General features: G+C 33.8%; 1 protein-coding gene across 3 annotated transcripts; it reads right to left on the bottom strand.

The window, feature by feature from the left end:
* Positions 1 to 722: 722 nt before the first annotated feature.
* Positions 723 to 13341, bottom strand: LOC127811307 (cyclin-T1-4-like). 3 transcript variants are annotated; one of them, XR_008025641.1, is made up of 8 exons: positions 13043 to 13341; positions 11026 to 11573; positions 10813 to 10894; positions 10208 to 10342; positions 9511 to 9686; positions 9006 to 9072; positions 8761 to 8923; positions 1788 to 1933 (listed from the first exon to the last, which is right to left on the bottom strand). XR_008025641.1 is itself a non-coding variant. In XM_052351046.1 (7 exons), exons 2-7 carry the CDS (start codon positions 11553 to 11555, stop codon positions 1028 to 1030), a joined length of 1101 nt encoding a protein of 366 aa, XP_052207006.1. In that variant the 5' UTR covers positions 11556 to 11573; positions 13043 to 13341; the 3' UTR covers positions 723 to 1027. The 3 variants fall into 3 exon arrangements, 1 of the variants encoding a protein (XP_052207006.1); XM_052351046.1 differs by lacking the exons at positions 8761 to 8923; positions 9006 to 9072 and adding an exon at positions 723 to 1059; XR_008025640.1 differs by having other exon boundaries at positions 8761 to 9072.
* Positions 13342 to 19513: the final 6172 nt, after the last annotated feature.

Below are 19513 nucleotides of genomic sequence, written 5' to 3'. Positions count from 1 at the left end.
CAGAAACGTACCCCACCCCCCGCTCTGCTACGCGCGTTGTCCCACCCCACTAGGCCCCCTTCCACAACGGATTAGTCCTCTTAATCTTCATTCTTCTACTTGTTAGGCAGTAGATATTCATTGAATACTTGTACTCATTTGACTTAAATTAAAAATTATTTATTTGTTTTCTATCTTAAATTCACAATTAAAATTTAACGTGCAAGATATAGTAAGGAAATAAATAAATATATATATTTAATAAATACAACCTTTTTATTAGATAAAGTTCATACAACATAAAATATTTTTTAGTAAGAATGAAGACATTATTTAAATAACATGCAACACAACATGTCAAACAAAATTAAAGTCATTTTCTAAATTCCTATTTAAGAAATCCATTCCTTCAAGACTAAATTCACAATTTGGTGGGCCTCTTGACAATGGGCAGTGTAATTGGTGACTAAATGAAAATCTGACTTAGTTTAAGCTTTAGTATATATAATAACAAAAAAATAATTACTCAATTTATAATATATACGAGGTGTACCCAACCCGTACCCATGCGATTTTTTCCCATTTCCTAGTCTTAAGTGTTTAAACACATTCTATGAAATCCACAAAAATGATAAAAAAGAGCTGTTAATGTGAATTTATCTTCAACTTCCCCCCAGTGCCATACATGGAAGTTCTCTTGCTAAAACAGTACTACGGTCATGATAACAGAAACCTCTGGAGGCTAAAATTTAATGATTCTTCAATAGAAATCTAAAAACTGTCGACATCATTCAAGTAACAGGCTCCTTTGGTCTTAGTCTCTGAACTTACATCGCCGTTGAATTGTAAAGATAGGACACCAACATTACCTATTCTAGGCCTTCTGATAATTATCAGCCTTAAAAACTCTGGGAATGCATTAATCATCTGTAGACATTAACTCGATGGAACAATGAACTAGTACATATGTGTACATATATATCCGCAACGTTATGCCAAGAAACCGAGATGGATAAATAGCTCAAACAGTCATCTTTTTTCATATTCTCTAAAATAGCTCCTCCAGCTGCCGTGCTACATCTGGCATCAAATAAATGCATCATATTACTATGTGATGGAAATTTACGAGGATAAATCAAAAAGATAAAAGCTCACTTGCAACGGGAAAAAAAAAAAAAATCATAAGGCACTTGTAAGAAGTACTACAAATTGTTATTTGGTAAGCATTAATGCATTCATATGAATACTAAATGATGTAACATAAAAGCAGCTAAAGCTTAATTGAAAACCCACAAGAAACGACCATTTCTATAAAGAACCAACAATTATTGCCCCCAATGAAGAGGGAAAGGAAAATAAAAACCACTGAAGGATGAAAACAAAAACACAATAAGCAGAGAGAGAGAGACCTTGGGACAAAAATAAATCACACCACAAAAAGAGACCTAAAGCATTGTGAATCAAGTTGAGAGTTCGAAGAACACAAAAGAGGATTTGCAACATAAAAAGTGGAGTTTGAACTGTTAGGCAGCCTCAAAATTTGGATGCAACTTGAAATCATTTTCATTTTTGTTCGAAGTTGGATATGACACAAAAAATGGAGATTTGGAAGGTACCATAACTTTCAGTTTTAGTTAATACAAAATCCCAACATCCTTAAACTCCTGCTAGGTATCATTTGAAAACCATAAGAGTTAAGACTCTACAGGAGCGGCTTCAACTAATGTAATGGTTTGTTAAATTGAACAAAATTACGTATAGGTGGAGACAAAGAGGGAGAAACACCAGTAAACGTCTATAATAAATACCTTCAAGAATAGATGGTGGTGTTTCAAACTCCGTCCAGATGTTTTGGAATGAAGCAAGATCCATGTTTAAATATTTGGCAGCTAGATACGCAGCTCCAGCAGCAATTTGATGTGGTTTAAATTGAAGCCATAGGGAGCTCCGAAGCCTACATTCATGCCCAAACTTAGTACAAAACAAACGATAAGACATCAACCACTGATAAAAATTCATTAAGACATAATTGGATAGCTAAACAAACCCATTCATCTGGGACAACTAAATTGAAGAGGCAACATCCCGTACAACATAAAAGATTTGCCACATTATGCAAACAACATCAATTTTCTTAAGAAGTTTAGAAGCATAAACAAACAGCTTGAAATAATAATGCTTTGAGTAATCATAATTTAACCAAAGCTTCAAGAACAAAAGCAAGCTGAGGCAATTTTACCTTACCAACTAAAAGGCAGCAACCCAGGAGAAATACATTCCAACAATCTTCGGCGGAATTGCTGAGAGGGTACCAAAACTACAGCAAACATGTCAATACCCATCTAGGAGTACATCAACTCACATGCCAATTCTGTTGCAGGAGCGATTTTAAAAGGAAAAAGGAAACAGAAGATGCAACCAAATGTTGCAAACAACCAAACCACTCAAATGCGTATATCCTCTGCTTAAAGTCTTCAACTCCACCCCTCACCCCCGGAAAAAAAGCTCAGAATAAAATAAATAAAATGCTACCATAGAAATTGAACTATATACCTAGTTTTGTCAAAGTTTGATCAGATTACACATTGTCCTTTTATGCCTAAAGGGACTCCACATAGAACATGCAAAACCACTACTAAAGTGGAAAGGTGGATTCTACTTTATACTAATAATGAAATGAACATATTTTGCAATTTCTTACAGGTAGCAGAGTACAAAACGTGCATGCATTACGCACATGTAAGTTAAAAGAGTGTTAAAATCTGATGGTCAATTAGTGCTCAATACTCCACACTAAACCATGAATAACCTTATTGGAACGTGGAGATTTCATCATAATGGAGTACCTTATCTTCGAAATTCTGTTTCACAGAAAACAGATCTAAAAATTTGTACATACACACAGAAAACAGCAGCATCACCAGTAACTCTGCAGTCTCTTATAATAGAACCACAACCACACAACACCGATAGCCTAAAGATTAAGCCTATATCCAATTACAACCTGTTTTAAACTTGTCTTTTAACCAATAGCACTACCACCTCCTACAACAGATCCAACAGTGTTAGGCCAATACACAATTGCAACATCACTACCTACAATTCCACCAAAGCTATGTTAGCTGGCAGCCACTACTCTCTCACTGGGGATCAGAAACTTACATCTTGACCTTTTCTCACTATATTTAACAATTCTATAGCCATTTCCTCATTAATAGATATAGAAAAAGGGAGAAAACATAAAATAACTGAAATAAGCCGGAAATAATCTAAAGGCTTGATTAAATTCTATGAAATCAGTGGGAAAATATATACAAGTTATCTCCTAAAAGTTCTCCTATAATTTAGGAGAAGATTAGGATTATCAAACTCCTAAAAACTAGATAATCTATCTCTAAAACTTAGGAAATAACTTTAAACTCTACAACAAACTTTACAACTTAAAAATACAAACTTTTAAATATCAACATTATCAGATTCTTCTCGTGAGCAGCATCCATTGACTTGATCTCTTTCTTTTAATTTTAAATCTCCTTCAGAACTCCTCATCCAACACTCTCCCTCAAGCTGGAGAATAAATAAACATCATTCCCAACTTGCCAATCAATGCTTCAAATACTGGTCTTGTAACAACTTTTGTGAACACATCATCTACTTGATCAGTGGTAGGAACATAGGATAAGTCAATACATCCTTCTTCAATCTCTCTTTTTATGAAGCTCCTATCTATCCTCACATGTTTCATCTGGTCATGCTAAACCAGATTTTTCACAATGCTGATGGTTGATTTGCTATCACTAAATACCTTTGTTTTATGAGATAAAGATATCTCCAAGTCTTCTATCATCCTTTCCAACCATATGACTTCACATATTCCTTGAGCTATGGCTCGGAATACAGCTTCAACACTGCTTCGTGCTACAACCGATTGCTTCTTGCTTCTCCACGTGACAATGTTACCCCATAGCTTGGTGCAATAACCAGAGGTGGACCTGTTATCTTCTCTAGAACCAACCCAATCTGCATTCACATAGCCTTCAATTCCTCTTTCATCTGTTTTTTGAAACATCCATTTTCCAGGTGTACCTTTTGGATATCTAAGAACATGAATCACTGCATTCATATACCTTTGAGTTGGAGAATGCATGTATTGACTGATTATACTCACTAAATAGGCTATGTCTGGCCTTGTTAGTGACAAATAAATTGATTTTCCAACCAACCTTTGGTGCCTTTCCTATACTTTCGTTGAGAGATAAATAGGCTTCCTTTGCTTCTAGCCACCTCCATTCCGAGGAAGTATCTCATACTCCCTAGGTCTTTGACTTGAAATTCTGCCCTCAATTTTTTCTTCAAGTTTTCAATCTCTTGGAAATCATCTCCTGTCACAATAATATCATCAACATAAACTATTAGCATTGCTTTCTTTCCACCTATTGAGGATTTTATGAACAATGTATGGTCGGCATGTCCCTGTTTATATCCCAACTGATTTAGGGTCATGATGAATTTCTTGAAGCAAGCCCTTGGTGATTGCTTCAATCCATATAGAAAATTTTCAATTTGCACACATTTCCACTGCCAATTTTTTCTCAAAACCTGGAGGAATTCTCATATATATCTCTTCATTCAAATCACCATTAAGAAAAACATTTTTAATGTCAAATTGAAGTAAGGGTCAATCTAAATTTACAGCAATAAACAACAATACTCTTATAGAATTCAACTTAGCAACAGGAGCAAATGTCTCCTCATAATCAATTCCATAGGTTTGTGTAAAACCTTGCGCCACTAACCTTGCTTTATACCTTTCAATACTCCTATCTGCCTTATGTTTAATAGTGAAGATCCACCGGCAGCAAACTGTCTTCTTCTTATTTGGTGGAAGTTTCACTATCTCCCAGGTCTGATTTCCAATTAGGGCACCCATTTCTTCCATAACAACCTCCTTCCACTTTAGATCCTCATGGCACTATGAATATTTGTTGGAATTGCAATGCTATCAAGCTTGGCAACAAAACCCTTAAACTGAGAAAACAACTTTGTATAGGTTAGGCGGTTAGAAATTGGGTATTTCACACATGATCTTACCCCTTTACGTAGGGCTATAGGAATAGCCCAATCTAAACCATCTTTCCTACTATCAGTACTGTCTCCCCCTGCTCTGTCTCCCCCTGCTTTTGTGTCACTGGTGTTGCCAACAACCACATCTGGTTCATCCTCCACTGGACCAGCATCTAAGGGTAATGGTAGGCCGGCATTAGGTTCAGGATGGCCTTTGGGTCTTCTGGAGTAGATAAACAAAGGGTTGTTAGCTGCTGGATTTGGGCTGGAGGCTGTTTTCTCATGCCCAGATTTAGTAGGAGAACACTTTTGAGGAAGAGCTGAAGGGACTTGAAGTATGAGAAGGGTCAGAGGTGTGAGAAATAGGAGAAACAGGAGCTGTAGGAACTGCTGCCAGTGTATTATCAATGGCTGATCCTTGAGATGCTCCCCCTTGAGAATACATTGGTAGGTTAGGAGCAAGAGGAGGCAAGGAAGGAATAGGGTCATGGTGAGTGTTAGGTGTTTCTGGAAGAGAATCAAGAGAGGGATAAAATGGTAGATGTTTATAGAATGTGACATCAGTGGAAATATAGAATCTGCAGGTGGTTGGACAGTAGCACTTGTAGCCTTTTTAGGATGGTGAGTACCCAAGAAAGATACATTTGTGTGCTTTGGGATCTAATTTGGAACAAGATGGATTATGGTTATGAACATACACAATGCACTCAAACACCTTAGGATCAAGAGAAGAAAGATAGGGTGTATCCGGATATGAGTCACAAAGAATGCTAAGGAGGGTTTTGAACTTCAAAGGTTTAGATGGAAGCCGATTTATTAAGTATGCAGCTGTAAGGACAACTTCACCCCAATAAAAATGAGGAACATTGATGGTGAACATTATGGCTCAATAAAAATGAGGAACATTGGTGGTGAACATTATGGCTCTAGCCACTTCTAGAAGGTGGCAGTTTTTCCTCTCAACAACCCCATTTTGTTGGGGGTGTGTAAGAACATGAGCATTGGTGAAGGATACCATGCTCGCCCAAGTAGGTGGTGAAGTCACTAGAAAAATACTCTCGGCCATTATTAGTTTGGAGGATATGTATAGAAGTTTGAAACATATTCAAAATGAATGTATGAAATCATTTGAAAATGTTACTTGCTTTTGATTTTTCCTTCATTAAGTACACCCAACAAACCCTAGAATGATTATCAATGAAAGTTATAAACCATCTAAAACCATGGACATTAGAACATTTAGAGGGGCCCCAAATGTCACTATGTATCAAATGAAAGGGTTTAGAGGGTTTATAAGATTGAATAGAATGGTGAGATCTAGGTTGTTTTGCAATAGTGCATTGTTGGCATAAGAAAACTTGATCTTTATTAAAGAAAATTTCTGAATACAATGATTTAAGATAAGGGAAACTAGGGTGCCCTAGACGTTGATGCCATAACAAGACTTTGTCACTGGCAGTCACATTTAGGGAAACTTTATTATGAGAAGAATTTGGGATATCTCCTGCCAAATAGTAAAGACCATCCATCACTCGAGCACTACCAATCATCTTCCCCGATGCTTGGTCCTAAAAAACACAATGAGAGGGGGAAAATGTTACACTACAGCCCTTGTCATTTGTCAACTTACTGACTAATAACAAATTGTATTTTATTCCCGGGACATGTAGTACCGACTGTAGCCTTAGTTTTGACACACAAATCGTGCCAATTCCCAAGGCAAGAGAAGTGGTACCATCAGCCATTTGAAATATTAATCGAGGAATGGCATGGTGTATAATCATTCATTATGTTTTCAGCACTTGACATATGATCAGAAGCCCTCGTCTCAATTATCCAAACATTCGTAGGCAGTCTCTTGGTAATTAGGGAGTAGGATTTAGATTTACATTGCACGGCTATAGATACTAACGATTGAGGATTAGAAGAACCTGACTGATTTGCACCTTGATTTAGTAGCATGTATAAGGCTTGGATTTGCTCCTCGGATAGATTCAAACTTGGGCTGGTTTTGATTTCAGCAGAAACTTCGGTAGCATAGGCAAATCTAGGATTTTCTTTCTTCATTCTTGGCTTCCAGTTGGGTGGTTTTCCGTGGATTTTCCAGCATGTTTCCTTCATGTGGTATGGTTTCTTACAATGATCACACCACAATTTTTCCCTTCCTGGATTCGGCGATAAAGATTCCCCTTGTCTGGTTGTGGCTAGTGCTGAATTTTGATGGTTTAGAATCGGTTCTGATTGTTACAGCATCACCCAACGTCTACTTTCTTCTATTCTGACCTCTGCAAAGACCTCTCTCTTAAGGCTAGTAAGGGTTTTGAACCCAAAATCCTTCCTCTAACTTTATCAAGATCAATGTTAAGCCCATATAAGAAATCAAAAATCCGGTCTTTTTCAACCATCTTACTGTATTTAATACTATCAGCAGGAGATTCCCAACTAATAGTATGAAATAAGTCCATTTCATGCCACAATTCTACCAAAGTATTAAAGTATTCGGTAACACTTAGAGTACCTTGTTTAGTAGATCTTATAGCTGACCAAATTTCAAAGCACCGAGAGGAATTTTCTAGGTCCGAATACATCTCTTGGACCGAATCCCAGATTTCTTTTGTTGTTTTGTAGAAAAAATAAGTCCTACCTATTCTCGGCTCCATTGAGTTGATCAACCATGCTATAATGGTTGAATTTTCTGCCTCCCATACTCCATAGGTTGTTGCAGTTGTAGAAGGAACATGAATAGATCCTCTTAGATAACCAGCTTTACCCTTTCCGTTAATCACCACCATAACCGATTGGAACCACTTTCTAAAATTACTCCTATTTAACTTACGTTGAGTAATTTGCAAAGAGTGATTATCAATGGAAATTATGAGATTGTTTTGTTGAGATGGAGAGGACGGAGAAGGAAGAGGTCTCGAAGAACTGGTTGCTGATGCCTTGATTAGGGTAGGATTAGGTGGGATGTCAGCCATTGTTGAAGGCATGAACTTGGATGAAAAAACGGGCAGAGTCTGATTCAAAATCAAAGAGCAGGCTCTGATACCATGAAATAAGCCGGAAATAATCTAAAGGCTTGATTAAATTCTATGAAATCAGTGGGAAAATATATACAAGTTATCTCCTAAAAGTTCTCCTATAATTTAGGAGAAGATTAGGATTATCAAACTCCTAGAAACTAGATAATCTATCTCCAAAACTTAGGAAATAAATTTAAACTCTACAACAAACTTTACAACTTAAAAATACAAACTTTTAAATATCAACATTATCAGATCCTTCTCATGAGCAGCATCCATTGACTTGGATCTCTTTCTTTTAATTTTAAATCTCCTTCGGAACTCCTCATCCAACAATAACAAAACATGAAATTATTTTCAGGCACACCACCACCACCCATCCTACATATTGGCCAAAACTTTCAGTCCAAAATAGAAAGAAACCGTCAAACAAATTCAACTGAAATCATTTATATTTTTTTTACATAAAACTGAAAATATGATAATGTTAGGGTATATAGGAATTTAAAACTGAAAATATGATAGTATTAGACGCATCAATTTAATGAAGAACCCAAAATGATTTTCAAAACAAGTTAAAATTTAAAACACTACAAACTACTCCGGCAAAGGCAACAATCTTCCGAGACTATCTGAACATGTCCATAAAACTAAGTGGGGTTGTCCATTAAATCCTAATGGACACAAAACTCACCCAAATGCCCTTTTATGCTTCTTTTACCCATTCAGCAGTGTCCTATATGGACACCAAGCGATGGCAGCGGCATTATATGAAACCCACATCACTGATATCACGTGAACACAGAGAACTCAAGTGAGGTGGCAAAACTGGTACTTCAGCATCTATGGCCATCTTCTGTGTCAAGTTAAAGATATAATCACTAAAAGGCATCAACAACACATCGGTGGTTTAACTTCAGATGCAAAACAAAACTTTCCATGAACAGCATATCAATCCGCCAGCTAAGAAAATCATACAGGCGAGCATGCTAATCTTGTATAGACCCTGCAATTATATGCCATCCAAATAAATCAATATCCCGCCAGAATTACTACTCGGAGCAATTAAGGAACAAAACATCAGTACAAAAATAATGAGCACTTCTGAAACAAATATACAACAAAGGGAAGGTGAAATATCGTCCAAATTCACAACCACTTGAAGACCCAACAAGTCTGCAACTGATAACATTCGGAAACCCATAGTCCAAACCACAAAGAGGTAAAAGTCATAGATGGGCAACTCCCAGTTCCAAAACAAGTTCCAAGGTCATCCCTGAATAAACATGCCACAGCAGTATAGTAGCAACAAAGAATGTCTAAAAGGAGTGTCATTCACGATGACATAAGAATAAACAACAATGCAGTTATAGAACTCATGGCATCAATATCATTATTTCGAAACCATCATGAAAAGTGATAACGGTGTAAAAGACAAACTTACCCTTCACTGATGAAATTCAGTGCCACAGTCACCAAAATTGATTTTGAAAAGCCTAATTTGCCAAGAATGGATGTAAGCGGAGCGTATGGATGCTGAACGTTGAGCTCAAAATCTAGAGTTGTCAATATCAATTGCTCAGCTTCAATCACCCGTTCTCGATAATGCTCAGACCAATTCTATTCAACAGGTGACCACATTAGAAAAGCATGATGGGAAAAAAGTATGCTTTCAATGCAATTTACAGCTAAGACACCTAATGTAAAAGAATAATAGCTATTGTCACATAAATTATGGATGATACACTATATACCCTGAATTGGGTATGTTGAGAGTAACTGGCATTTAATATCAAAATTCAAAAGTCATATAATGAAGTCTATAGTTTCTTGGTCATACAAGCAGTTCCTATTCATTTGAAATAAGGGGTTTACCACTTCAAACAGAACAAGAAATAGAACATATATAATATGATTGTCCAAAACCAGAATTTGGATATCATCATAAAACGAATCTTTATGGGTTACAAAAAATATTTTTATATATATATATATATATATATATTTTCCTTCATAAAATCAATTACACGTGTAGACTCCTTGGTCCTCGACAATTAGTCAGTATTTTTCCCTCTCTTTCTCCCCTTTTCTGAGGGAGGGATGAACACAAAAGGAAAGGGTAAAATTGGAAAGATACTCACAACAGATAGCATAAAGGACAGGTAAGTGAGCTCCTGGTTATGGAAAATTTCACATGATGCTCTCAACACGTCGTTTAAAGGCTGCAGTGTCTCCTCAGATTTTGCGGCTAGAAAAAGGGCAGCCGTAGCAATCAACTGCCAGAGAACTGAATTAGTAATAGTAAATTTTTGCATCTTCAATGAAAAAAATAAAATAAAACACACCTCTATAAAACACGTGTCAATGCACAGTTCATAAGGCAGAATTTATGTAAATAGCATCAATATAATGAAAGGAATTCATTCCTTCACATGTTACTGGTAACAAATAGTACAAACCCACAATAAAAAAAAAAAGAAAATTATAACATGTATACAACAACTAATGTTTGCACCTAGTATTGCCTATAGATTTGCATTAAGAATTGTTAAACCACCAATATTCACCATTTTGTAGCAGACAAATGTTATATTTGTAAGAACAAAAGCAGAACGAACAAAGCGCAATACTAGTAGACAGGCTTCTCAAAGAACAACATGACTTTATTCTGCAAGATCCCATTAGAATCCCATTAACAAAGCATACAGAGCTTTTGCAAAATTAATAAGGGGAAACACAAACTTACAAATCTATTGTGGCAAGCATGTGACCTTCGAACAAAAAAGCGGTGGCACAAAACCATTGCAGTGCCAATAGTAGTTTGTGGCCTGCAAAGGAGTCCAAAATCAGACTAAGTTCTTAACACACACACACACCCCTCATAAGATACGGTGGGTAGAAAATAGAAACTAGCTCAAGAAAAATAAGAAAATATGAAATTGCAGGACGAAGGGCTTACAAATTCAATCTCAATCCAAGGTCCTGAAGGAAAGCACAATATGAATACCGCAATTTTGTTTCATGCAACACATCAATGCCATCTTTCCTTGATGGAGAGCATCTCTCAATCTCATCTCTTGACATAAAGATAACATCATCATCTTCAAACTTTGAGCGGTCACGTTTACTGGAACTAGAAATGTAGGCATTGGCATCTGGTCTTGAAGGGTCAAGACAGACTAAATCATTGCCACATGTTGAGGGGCCACTATGAGATGGTTCAGGTTGATAATGTCTCCCACTCTCTTCCCAAGTAGAAGCTGAAAACTTTCTCCTTTTCAAAGAAGGTCCACCATAATGCTTTACATAATTAAGATTATAGTTATACTCAAATTTCCTGGGATTGCGATGGAAATCATTATAGTTGCTGCCATTATAGTTGTTAAAATCACTGGCAGCAGTCACAGTAGAGTGGTTTCTATTGAAATATGACCTACATAAGCCACGGAAAGAACCAGCTTGAGAATGATAAGTCTTGGCACGAGACATGGCTCCTATTTATTTATCCTGAAAAAAAGAAACCAAAAAAATTAAAAATCATTAAGGTATTAGTAATTATGTCTTTACATGAACAAATTGAAATTTCTCTACTGGCCGAAAATACAGCAACAATCTAGAACCATATTGCAACAGCTGCAGACCAAATAATAGGTACTGAATACGAACTCTCCCTCAGATACCATTCTTAAGAAGGGGTACCACTTACCTATTTCAAAAACTTGGGGTAGAACATATAACATCTATATTATTTTATAAAGAGAGAACACCAATTTGGTCTCCCTAAAAATGAAGCTCTATCAATTTTTTTTGTGTTTTTTGGAAAAATTGACCAATAAAAAGTATTTAAATTACAATTTAATTGCATTCGATGTTCAAAAATCAAGGAAACAAAGAAAATGCTTTATTCAAATAAATGCTCCACTACAAAACATATACAAATTGTTCAACTACTTGTACACAGTTTCAGAAAATAAATAGCATCACAAGGGATTTCCTAATGTACTTATACTTCTAAACAATTGTGTAGTTTCTTATTCTCATTCTGCACGAATGCCAGTTAAAGAATCACTTCTTTGTTGTACACTATTGTCTATTCATCAATTTTTCCCTCAATATTCTTAGAACTTTCTTCCTTGTTTCGACGTACTTCATCTCTTTTTTCCCCTCAATACTCTTAGTGTGGTACATTCCAAATCAGAGGCTTAAGCTTTTATATAGTTTTATCCCTGGGTCTTTGAGATTTGGAATCCTTTGATTGTTTTTATTTTGTAATGTTTGATCAATGTTTCTTCTTGCTTATCATTTTTGGTCTGCCAATGGGTGCTTTAGAGTGTGGATGAACTGCCCCTCAACGTGTTACTTTGAGGATGTCACTCTGTGACTTTCTCTTAGGCCATTCAATTCAGTGCATGCTCATATTCTATCTACTTTCACAATGTGTTCTTACATTTTGTTGTTATTTTGTTAATTTACATATTTTATCTTTTCAATCTATATCTTAATTCTCATTATGAACAGCATTGCGTGTGCCACTATCCCTAGTCTATATGTATGTCTTTACCTCTTACATAATTGTGTAAGCGTATCTACATACAAGTATATCCTTTAGTATAAAATCTATGTAGCAACAAATCTAAAATCTGAAACTTTGTTCTCCAGAAATTGATCCAGAATGCCCAGTTCTGCAACTAGAATACAATTAAACCTCCTTTCCTGACCTCCCACAGACATGTACCGCCGATAAGTCACAGTAACTCAATAACTAAACCCTAATAGTCGCAAACGTCTTCCCCGCCAATTTCGGAACTAATATTTCACAGCAGCGCAGGGAATTGCCTAACAATAACCAAACAACTAATTTTCTACCCATCCAATAGTCCCAGCGTAAGCTAGATCGGAACGTAATGATCGCTCAAATTTCGATCAAATATAACAAGCCTTCGATGATGAAAAATGAAATTGAACACACTGCTTACCTTAAAAGGAAGAGTGAAGGAACCTGATGAATCCGTGCTGGATCGTTAAGAACAACGTCACGATCTGTTAGGAAAAGAGAAGAAACTCGATTATCAATATTTGGCACCGAATTGGGGTTCCGTGCCAACGATTTGCCTCTTGAGTTTGGAGAAGTCAAATTCGAACGTCGATATTTGGCAGTTAATTAGGGTTTGGTAAGAGCGATCTGCCTCGTCAATTTGCCAATTTCGAGTCCTGTTTTGACAAATAGAGGAGAAGGCAAGCGAAGAGAAGGCGGATAGGGAAAAGATATGGCTCCCATTTTCTCATACATAACGTGTGTATATATACCCCCCCAAGGATTAGAATCAAAAGAATGGAACCAAAAAAAAAAAATATATTCCTTTTTTTTATATTATTGACGTGTATCACTTTTTTCAGCATGAAAAATGCTATTAAATCTTTTCCAATGACAAAAATATCCTTTGTTCCTTTTTTCACACTTCAGCTTTTTTACTTTCTTTATATTTATGAAAAATAAAAATTACCAATAGTGGTAATCAATTGCCATCACAAGCCATGCTTAGCATGTAAGCCCAACTCCAATGATAGCAATTTCTAATTACCAAGTCAAAAAATGAAGAGTTAAAGATGAAGAAGTTAGCTCTAATAGTGCTCCTTGTACCTAATTTTTTTTTGCTAAAAATTTGGCAAGCTTCAAAAGGCTCACGCAACCCTCGTCACCATCTCTCTCCCACTCTCAATTGATAGGTTTGAAATGTTATGGCATACACCAAGAGGATGGTGAATTGAAAAAAAAAATTATCTTAAAAATCTTTTGATAAACAGAGATATCGTCTATGAAGAACACAACTTCGTTAAACTTCAATACCTTAAAATGGCACGATAAGATATCAACCATATAAAAACAATCTCGTCTTGACAATAAAAAACATAAGAATGAAAAATATGAAATCTTTTTCGATAAGAGGTTAAATATACAAATCAAGTGAGAAATATAGAGATGCAAAAAAAAAAAAAAAACAAATAAATAGAGAACACAATCACAAGAGACGATGATTTATAGTGGTTCGATTTTTCAAACGTAGTCCATTACCTTAGCTTCTCACTAAAGATTTTGAAATAAATCCACTATCAACCCCCTACTCTAGTCTGCGACTAGAAAATTTACAAACCTCCCACTCGAATAGGCCCTCAGCTTACGCTAGGTAAAGTACAAGAAAAATGCATACGAGAATCTAAGAGTACAACTCTTAGTTACAAGTTTTCTCCACAGATAAATAGAGACTTAAAATGAATATAACAGTGTAGATACAAAGTCTCAAAAAAATAATTATAGAGAGAATAAAATTTAAGGCTCGAAGTAAACTTGAATGTTCGGTAGATGAAGATAATAAATGTTCTCAGCAACCTTGAATGATCCTTCAATCACCTATTTATAGTTGATGGTAAATAAATACAAAAATCCGACCGTTGTGATGGTAGGTCAAGCATTTAATGTGGCAAAAACTAGCCGTTATGATTTATGTGAGAAATACTTAGTTGACATAATCAAACAAAGTAACCAGCTTGGTTGACAGAAAAAATAGGTTAGTCAACCAAGTCATAAAAACAATAGAGCACTTAGTCGACCAAGACATAAATAAGCATGACACTTAGTCGACCAATGTTATCATTCTATCGACAAACTTAAAGAATTAGTCGACCAAGTCAATACGTAAGCATTGTTAGTAATCAAAGCTTATAACTTAGTCGATCATGACATAAACAAGCATAGTCGACCAATGTTATCATTCTATCGACAAACTTAAAGAGTTAATTGACCAAGTCAGTACATAAGCATTGTTAGTCGACAAAGCTTATAGCTTAGTCGATCAAGACATAAACAATCATACTGTTGGTTCGACAGAGCCTATAGCTTAGTCGACCAAGTCAAGCTTTAAAAAATAAAAGAACATACTTTTAATCGACCAACTTGCATAATAATCTTGAAACCTTGTTGACTTGCTTTGCTTTAGGATTGAAACAATTTGAGATATTTTAAAAACAACTTAAACTAATTTAATTGGAGTCTATGACTCAAATAAACTAATTTAATTTGATTTTTGAACGCATAGAATACATGAATGAAAATTACATTATTTGTTATTATCAAAACTATTTTGATCACAAGAGCAAGATATCATCAACAGCCATCAACGCAGAGCCAGAGTCAGAGAGAAAACGGTCAGAAAAGAACCAGCGTTATAGATGCTCAACTTCCTGTTGCAAACACCAAATCCAGAGTGGCGACCAATGATGATGGTGAAGAGAGAAGATGGTCGGAGAAGAACAAGCGTTGCAGGCACTCAGCTTCCCGTTGCAAACACTAGATTAGGAGCGACGACGGCGATAAAGTCTTCTTCGATGATTTTGGGAAATTTTTTGGCGTCTTTTTCGAGCATAACAATATGGCAGAAAGTTTTCTTGTGATTTTAAGGAAATTTTTTTATTTATTTTTGTATTAGATGATTGATATTGTGTATTTAATTATTAATTTTTGTGTATGTGTGTATTTGATTATTTTGTATATTTAATTATTAATTTTGTTTATGCATGTATCTAATTATTTTATATATGTGTAAAAATTATAGATAAGGTAAAATAAATAGAATTTAAGTTTATTATAATAAATAGATGAAATAAGAAGTGAAATAAAGAGAATAATAGAAAGTGTGACTAGAGCAATCATACTTTTCAAGACAAAATTAAAATGGTGAATGAATTTTTTATAATATAATAAGCAGTGGAACATCAAGAACCATTGGAGATGGCCTAAGGTGAATGGAAGCCATTTTGCTCACCAAAGCCAATTTTAGGGAGCACAATCCATAAATCCAACTTCAACAAGGGTCATTATAGCCATTTTGTCCTCTCCAAAAATGAGACAAAATTGATTTGGCTCGCTATAGTTGGCAATCATTTTCTTGCCAGCCCTCATCGCCATTTCTCTCCCACCCCCAATGGCCATCAAAGTTGGAATCGGTGACGACGGCGACAAATGCCTTGTAGACACCAAATCCAGAGTGGTGGCAAAGAGACAAGATGGTCGAAGAAGAACAAACATTACAGCCGCGCAACTTCTTATTGTAGACACTAGAGCGGCAACGACAGCGTCTTCTTCGATAATTTTGGGGAATTTTTTGGCATCTTCTTCGAGCATAATGATCTAGCAAACAGTTTTCTTGTGATTTTGGGGATTTTTTTAATTTATTTTTGTATTGAATGATTGATATTATGTATTTAATTATTAATTTTGTGTATATGTGTATTTGATTATTTTATGTATTTGATTATTATTTTGTATATGTGCAAAAATTATAAATAAGGTAAAATAAATAAAATTAAAATTTATTATAATAAATAGATGAAATAGAGAGGTGAATATGGAGTCTAATTGGAGCAATCACACTTTTCAAGACAAATTTAAAGTGGGGAATGAATTATTTATAATTTAAGAATGGAATAGGGAGAACCATTGGAGATGGCCTAAGACAATCTCCAATAGCTAACCATTTTACTCCCCAAAGCCAATTTTAGGGAGCAAAATTTAGAAATCCAGCTCCAACATGGCTCGATATAGCCATTTTTTCTAACCCAAAATTTGGCAAAATTGGTTTGGCTCGCCACAGTTGGCAATTCTTTTCTTACTAGTCCTCCTCACCATCTCTCCCCCCTTTCCCCTTAACGACTATCAATGCTATAACCTGTTGAGCCAACTTGCTCATGTTAATTAAATTTTGATTATTAATTAAAAGAGAATTTTTAATATACAAAATTTAGTATTTTTGGTGATTAACTAAAAGAGTATTTTTTTTAAATATTAATTGTAATATTGAATTATTTTTTATTAATTTATAAAATATTTTTGATAGTATGTGTATTACCAAAAATATTATTTTCTATTAACAAATTTAAATATATTTGTAAGATTAATTTATCATTTTATTAAATTTTTTTATAGCATATGTATTATCAAAAATATTATTTTTTATTAAAAATATTTTTCTAACTATGTATCACGAAAAAGAATTTAACAAACCAGCTGCACCCTCATGTCTTAAACCCAAGACCTCCAGCAAGTCCAAACCTTCCCTTGGTAGCTGATCTATAAGCCCTCTTGGTTATTTGAATACATATATTAATTTTAAGTTGTACTAAGCTTTCTTGTCTATAACGGTCAAATTTTTTACTATTGAAAAAGTGTCCAAAATGTCTATAAATAGTCTCAAAACTCATTTTTTGAGTATCCAAGTATTTTCATTACATATCCAAAGTAGTCAAAAGCTTCCAAACAAAACATCCAAGCAATCTGAGACTCTCGAAATATTATTGCACATCCACCAAATAGCCACAAGGCAAGAGAAGAAAAATGCTTCAAATATTCTATGACAAATCTGAATTTTTCCATTTGAGGTTATAAATTTATTTATTTATTTAAATATTATTGCCTTGTATAATTTGTTCTTAATTGCTTATTTATGTCCAAATGTGGATAAATTATTTGTAAATATTTAAATTATCATTGAGGATTGTATGAATTTCCTAAAACCGTTAAAATCTAAGTGAATCTAGTTTTCAAGATAAGTTAGGGTAGAAACCTTGATGTAGTGGTTATCTAGAATCCGTTATAATTTAAGTGTGTATCTAGTTTTCAATGTGAATTAATGTGGAAACCTTGGTGAAATTAATTTAGTGGAACCCTAAGGGTGGTTAGAATTTGGAAGAGTAGACAAGGTACGTGTGAAGATACCGAACCACTATAAATTGTTTTGTGCCTTATTTTATTTATTTTTGTATTAGATAAGTGATATTGTGTATTTAGTTATTGATTTATGTATTTAATTATTAATTTTGTATATGCGAGTATTTGATTATTTTGTATACTTGATTATTGATTTTGTGTATATGTATCTGATTATTTTATATATTTAATTATTAATTTTGTATATACTTGTATTTAATTATTAATTTTTTATATGTGTATATTTTATTATTTTGTGTATTCGATTATTGATTTGTGAAAGATAAAATAAATAAAATTAATGTTATTTAATAAATAAATAAAATAGGGAGTTAAACAGAGAGAAGAATAAGGAGTGTTGTGAGGAGAAACACTATTTTTAAAGTAAAATTAAAATAAAAAATAAATTATTTATAATATAATAAGTAGCATGGTAGGTTTTGTTGTTAGAGATAGGCTAATATATAGGTTCTTTTAACAAAACAATTGAATATAATCCCTCCATGAAAACCCTCTCAATACAGAAACCTAGTTGGTCTCTTGGTTTTAGTGAAATAGGTGTGCTATTGAGATTAGGGATGTAAAGACTAGTGTTAGGCTTTTTGACGAATTTACTAATTATTCAATAATAGTCAAACCTTTAGCCACCATGTATGATAGGATTTGTGCAAGACTTTTTATAGCATGTACCATGATGTAGTGCTTCGGCTACCATGATGTTTGTGGGGGTGACACTTGTAGTTCATAAAACGTAGTCTTGACTGAATAAGGTCCAAATATTTTATGTTATAAAAAAATAAAAATCAGAAAACGTATGCAAGCAAAAGAAATTTGATATAAAAGTAGCAAATTTTCTAAAATTTTAGGACAAAAATCAAAAAACACTCTCGAGGTTTTAAGAAACTGTAAGGACACCCTTACACTATTGAAAATTTATATTTTTTTCTTTATAAATTAATCAATGTAGTACAAAAGATTTTGTAAATTAACCGATGTTAGTTTTGGAATCTGGTGACTATGAAATGTTCCAAAATACCCCTATGGGACCCACATGAATGACTAAAACAATAAATATTTAGAACAAACAAAATCAATGAAATAAAAAAATAAAATAAAATTAATTAATAAAGTTTCAAAATAATATATACTTAACATCCAAATATCAATGCACATGCAAATTTAGAATGAAAAAACGAGAAATAAAAAAGAAATCAAGTAAATAAATTTATAATTATATACAAATATTTTGATAAAAATAATTAAATTTAGTATACATACTAAATCAAGTAACGAAGAAATAATTCAATGATATATTAGTAATAAGTGTAGTAAAGTAAATATTTTAGAAAGAAAATAAAAATATTTAAACTTAATAAAAAATAAAATAAAATTAATTAATAAAATTTCAGACTAATATATACTTAATATCCAAATATCAATGCACATGCAAATTTAGAATGAAAAAACGAGAAATAAAAAAGAAATCAAGTAAATAAATTTATAATTATATACAAATATTTTGATAAAAATAATTAAATTTAGTATACATACTAAATCAAGTAACGAAGAAATAATTCAATGATATATTAGTAATAAGTGTAGTAAAGTAAATATTTTAGAAAGAAAATAAAAATATTTAAACTTAATAAAAAATAAAATAAAATTAATTAATAAAATTTCAGACTAA

The sequence above is a fragment of the Diospyros lotus genome, chromosome 10, assembly GCF_014633365.1.
Source record: "Diospyros lotus cultivar Yz01 chromosome 10, ASM1463336v1, whole genome shotgun sequence".
In the NCBI taxonomy this organism is placed as follows: Eukaryota; Viridiplantae; Streptophyta; class Magnoliopsida; order Ericales; family Ebenaceae; genus Diospyros; species Diospyros lotus.
This window is presented reverse-complemented; position numbering and strand designations above follow the sequence as displayed.

Coding starts and splice junctions, on each gene's coding strand:
- LOC127811307 (XM_052351046.1), bottom strand. CDS start 11,555: ATGTCTCGTGCCAAGACTTATCATTCTCAAGCTGGTTCTTTCCGTGGC. Junction 10,343..10,812: donor ATGCTTGCCACAATAGATTT/GTAAGTTTGTGT, acceptor GTTCTCTGGCAG/TTGATTGCTACGGCTGCCCT. Junction 1,060..1,787: donor ACCACCATCTATTCTTGAAG/GTATTTATTATA, acceptor ATTTGATGCCAG/ATGTAGCACGGCAGCTGGAG.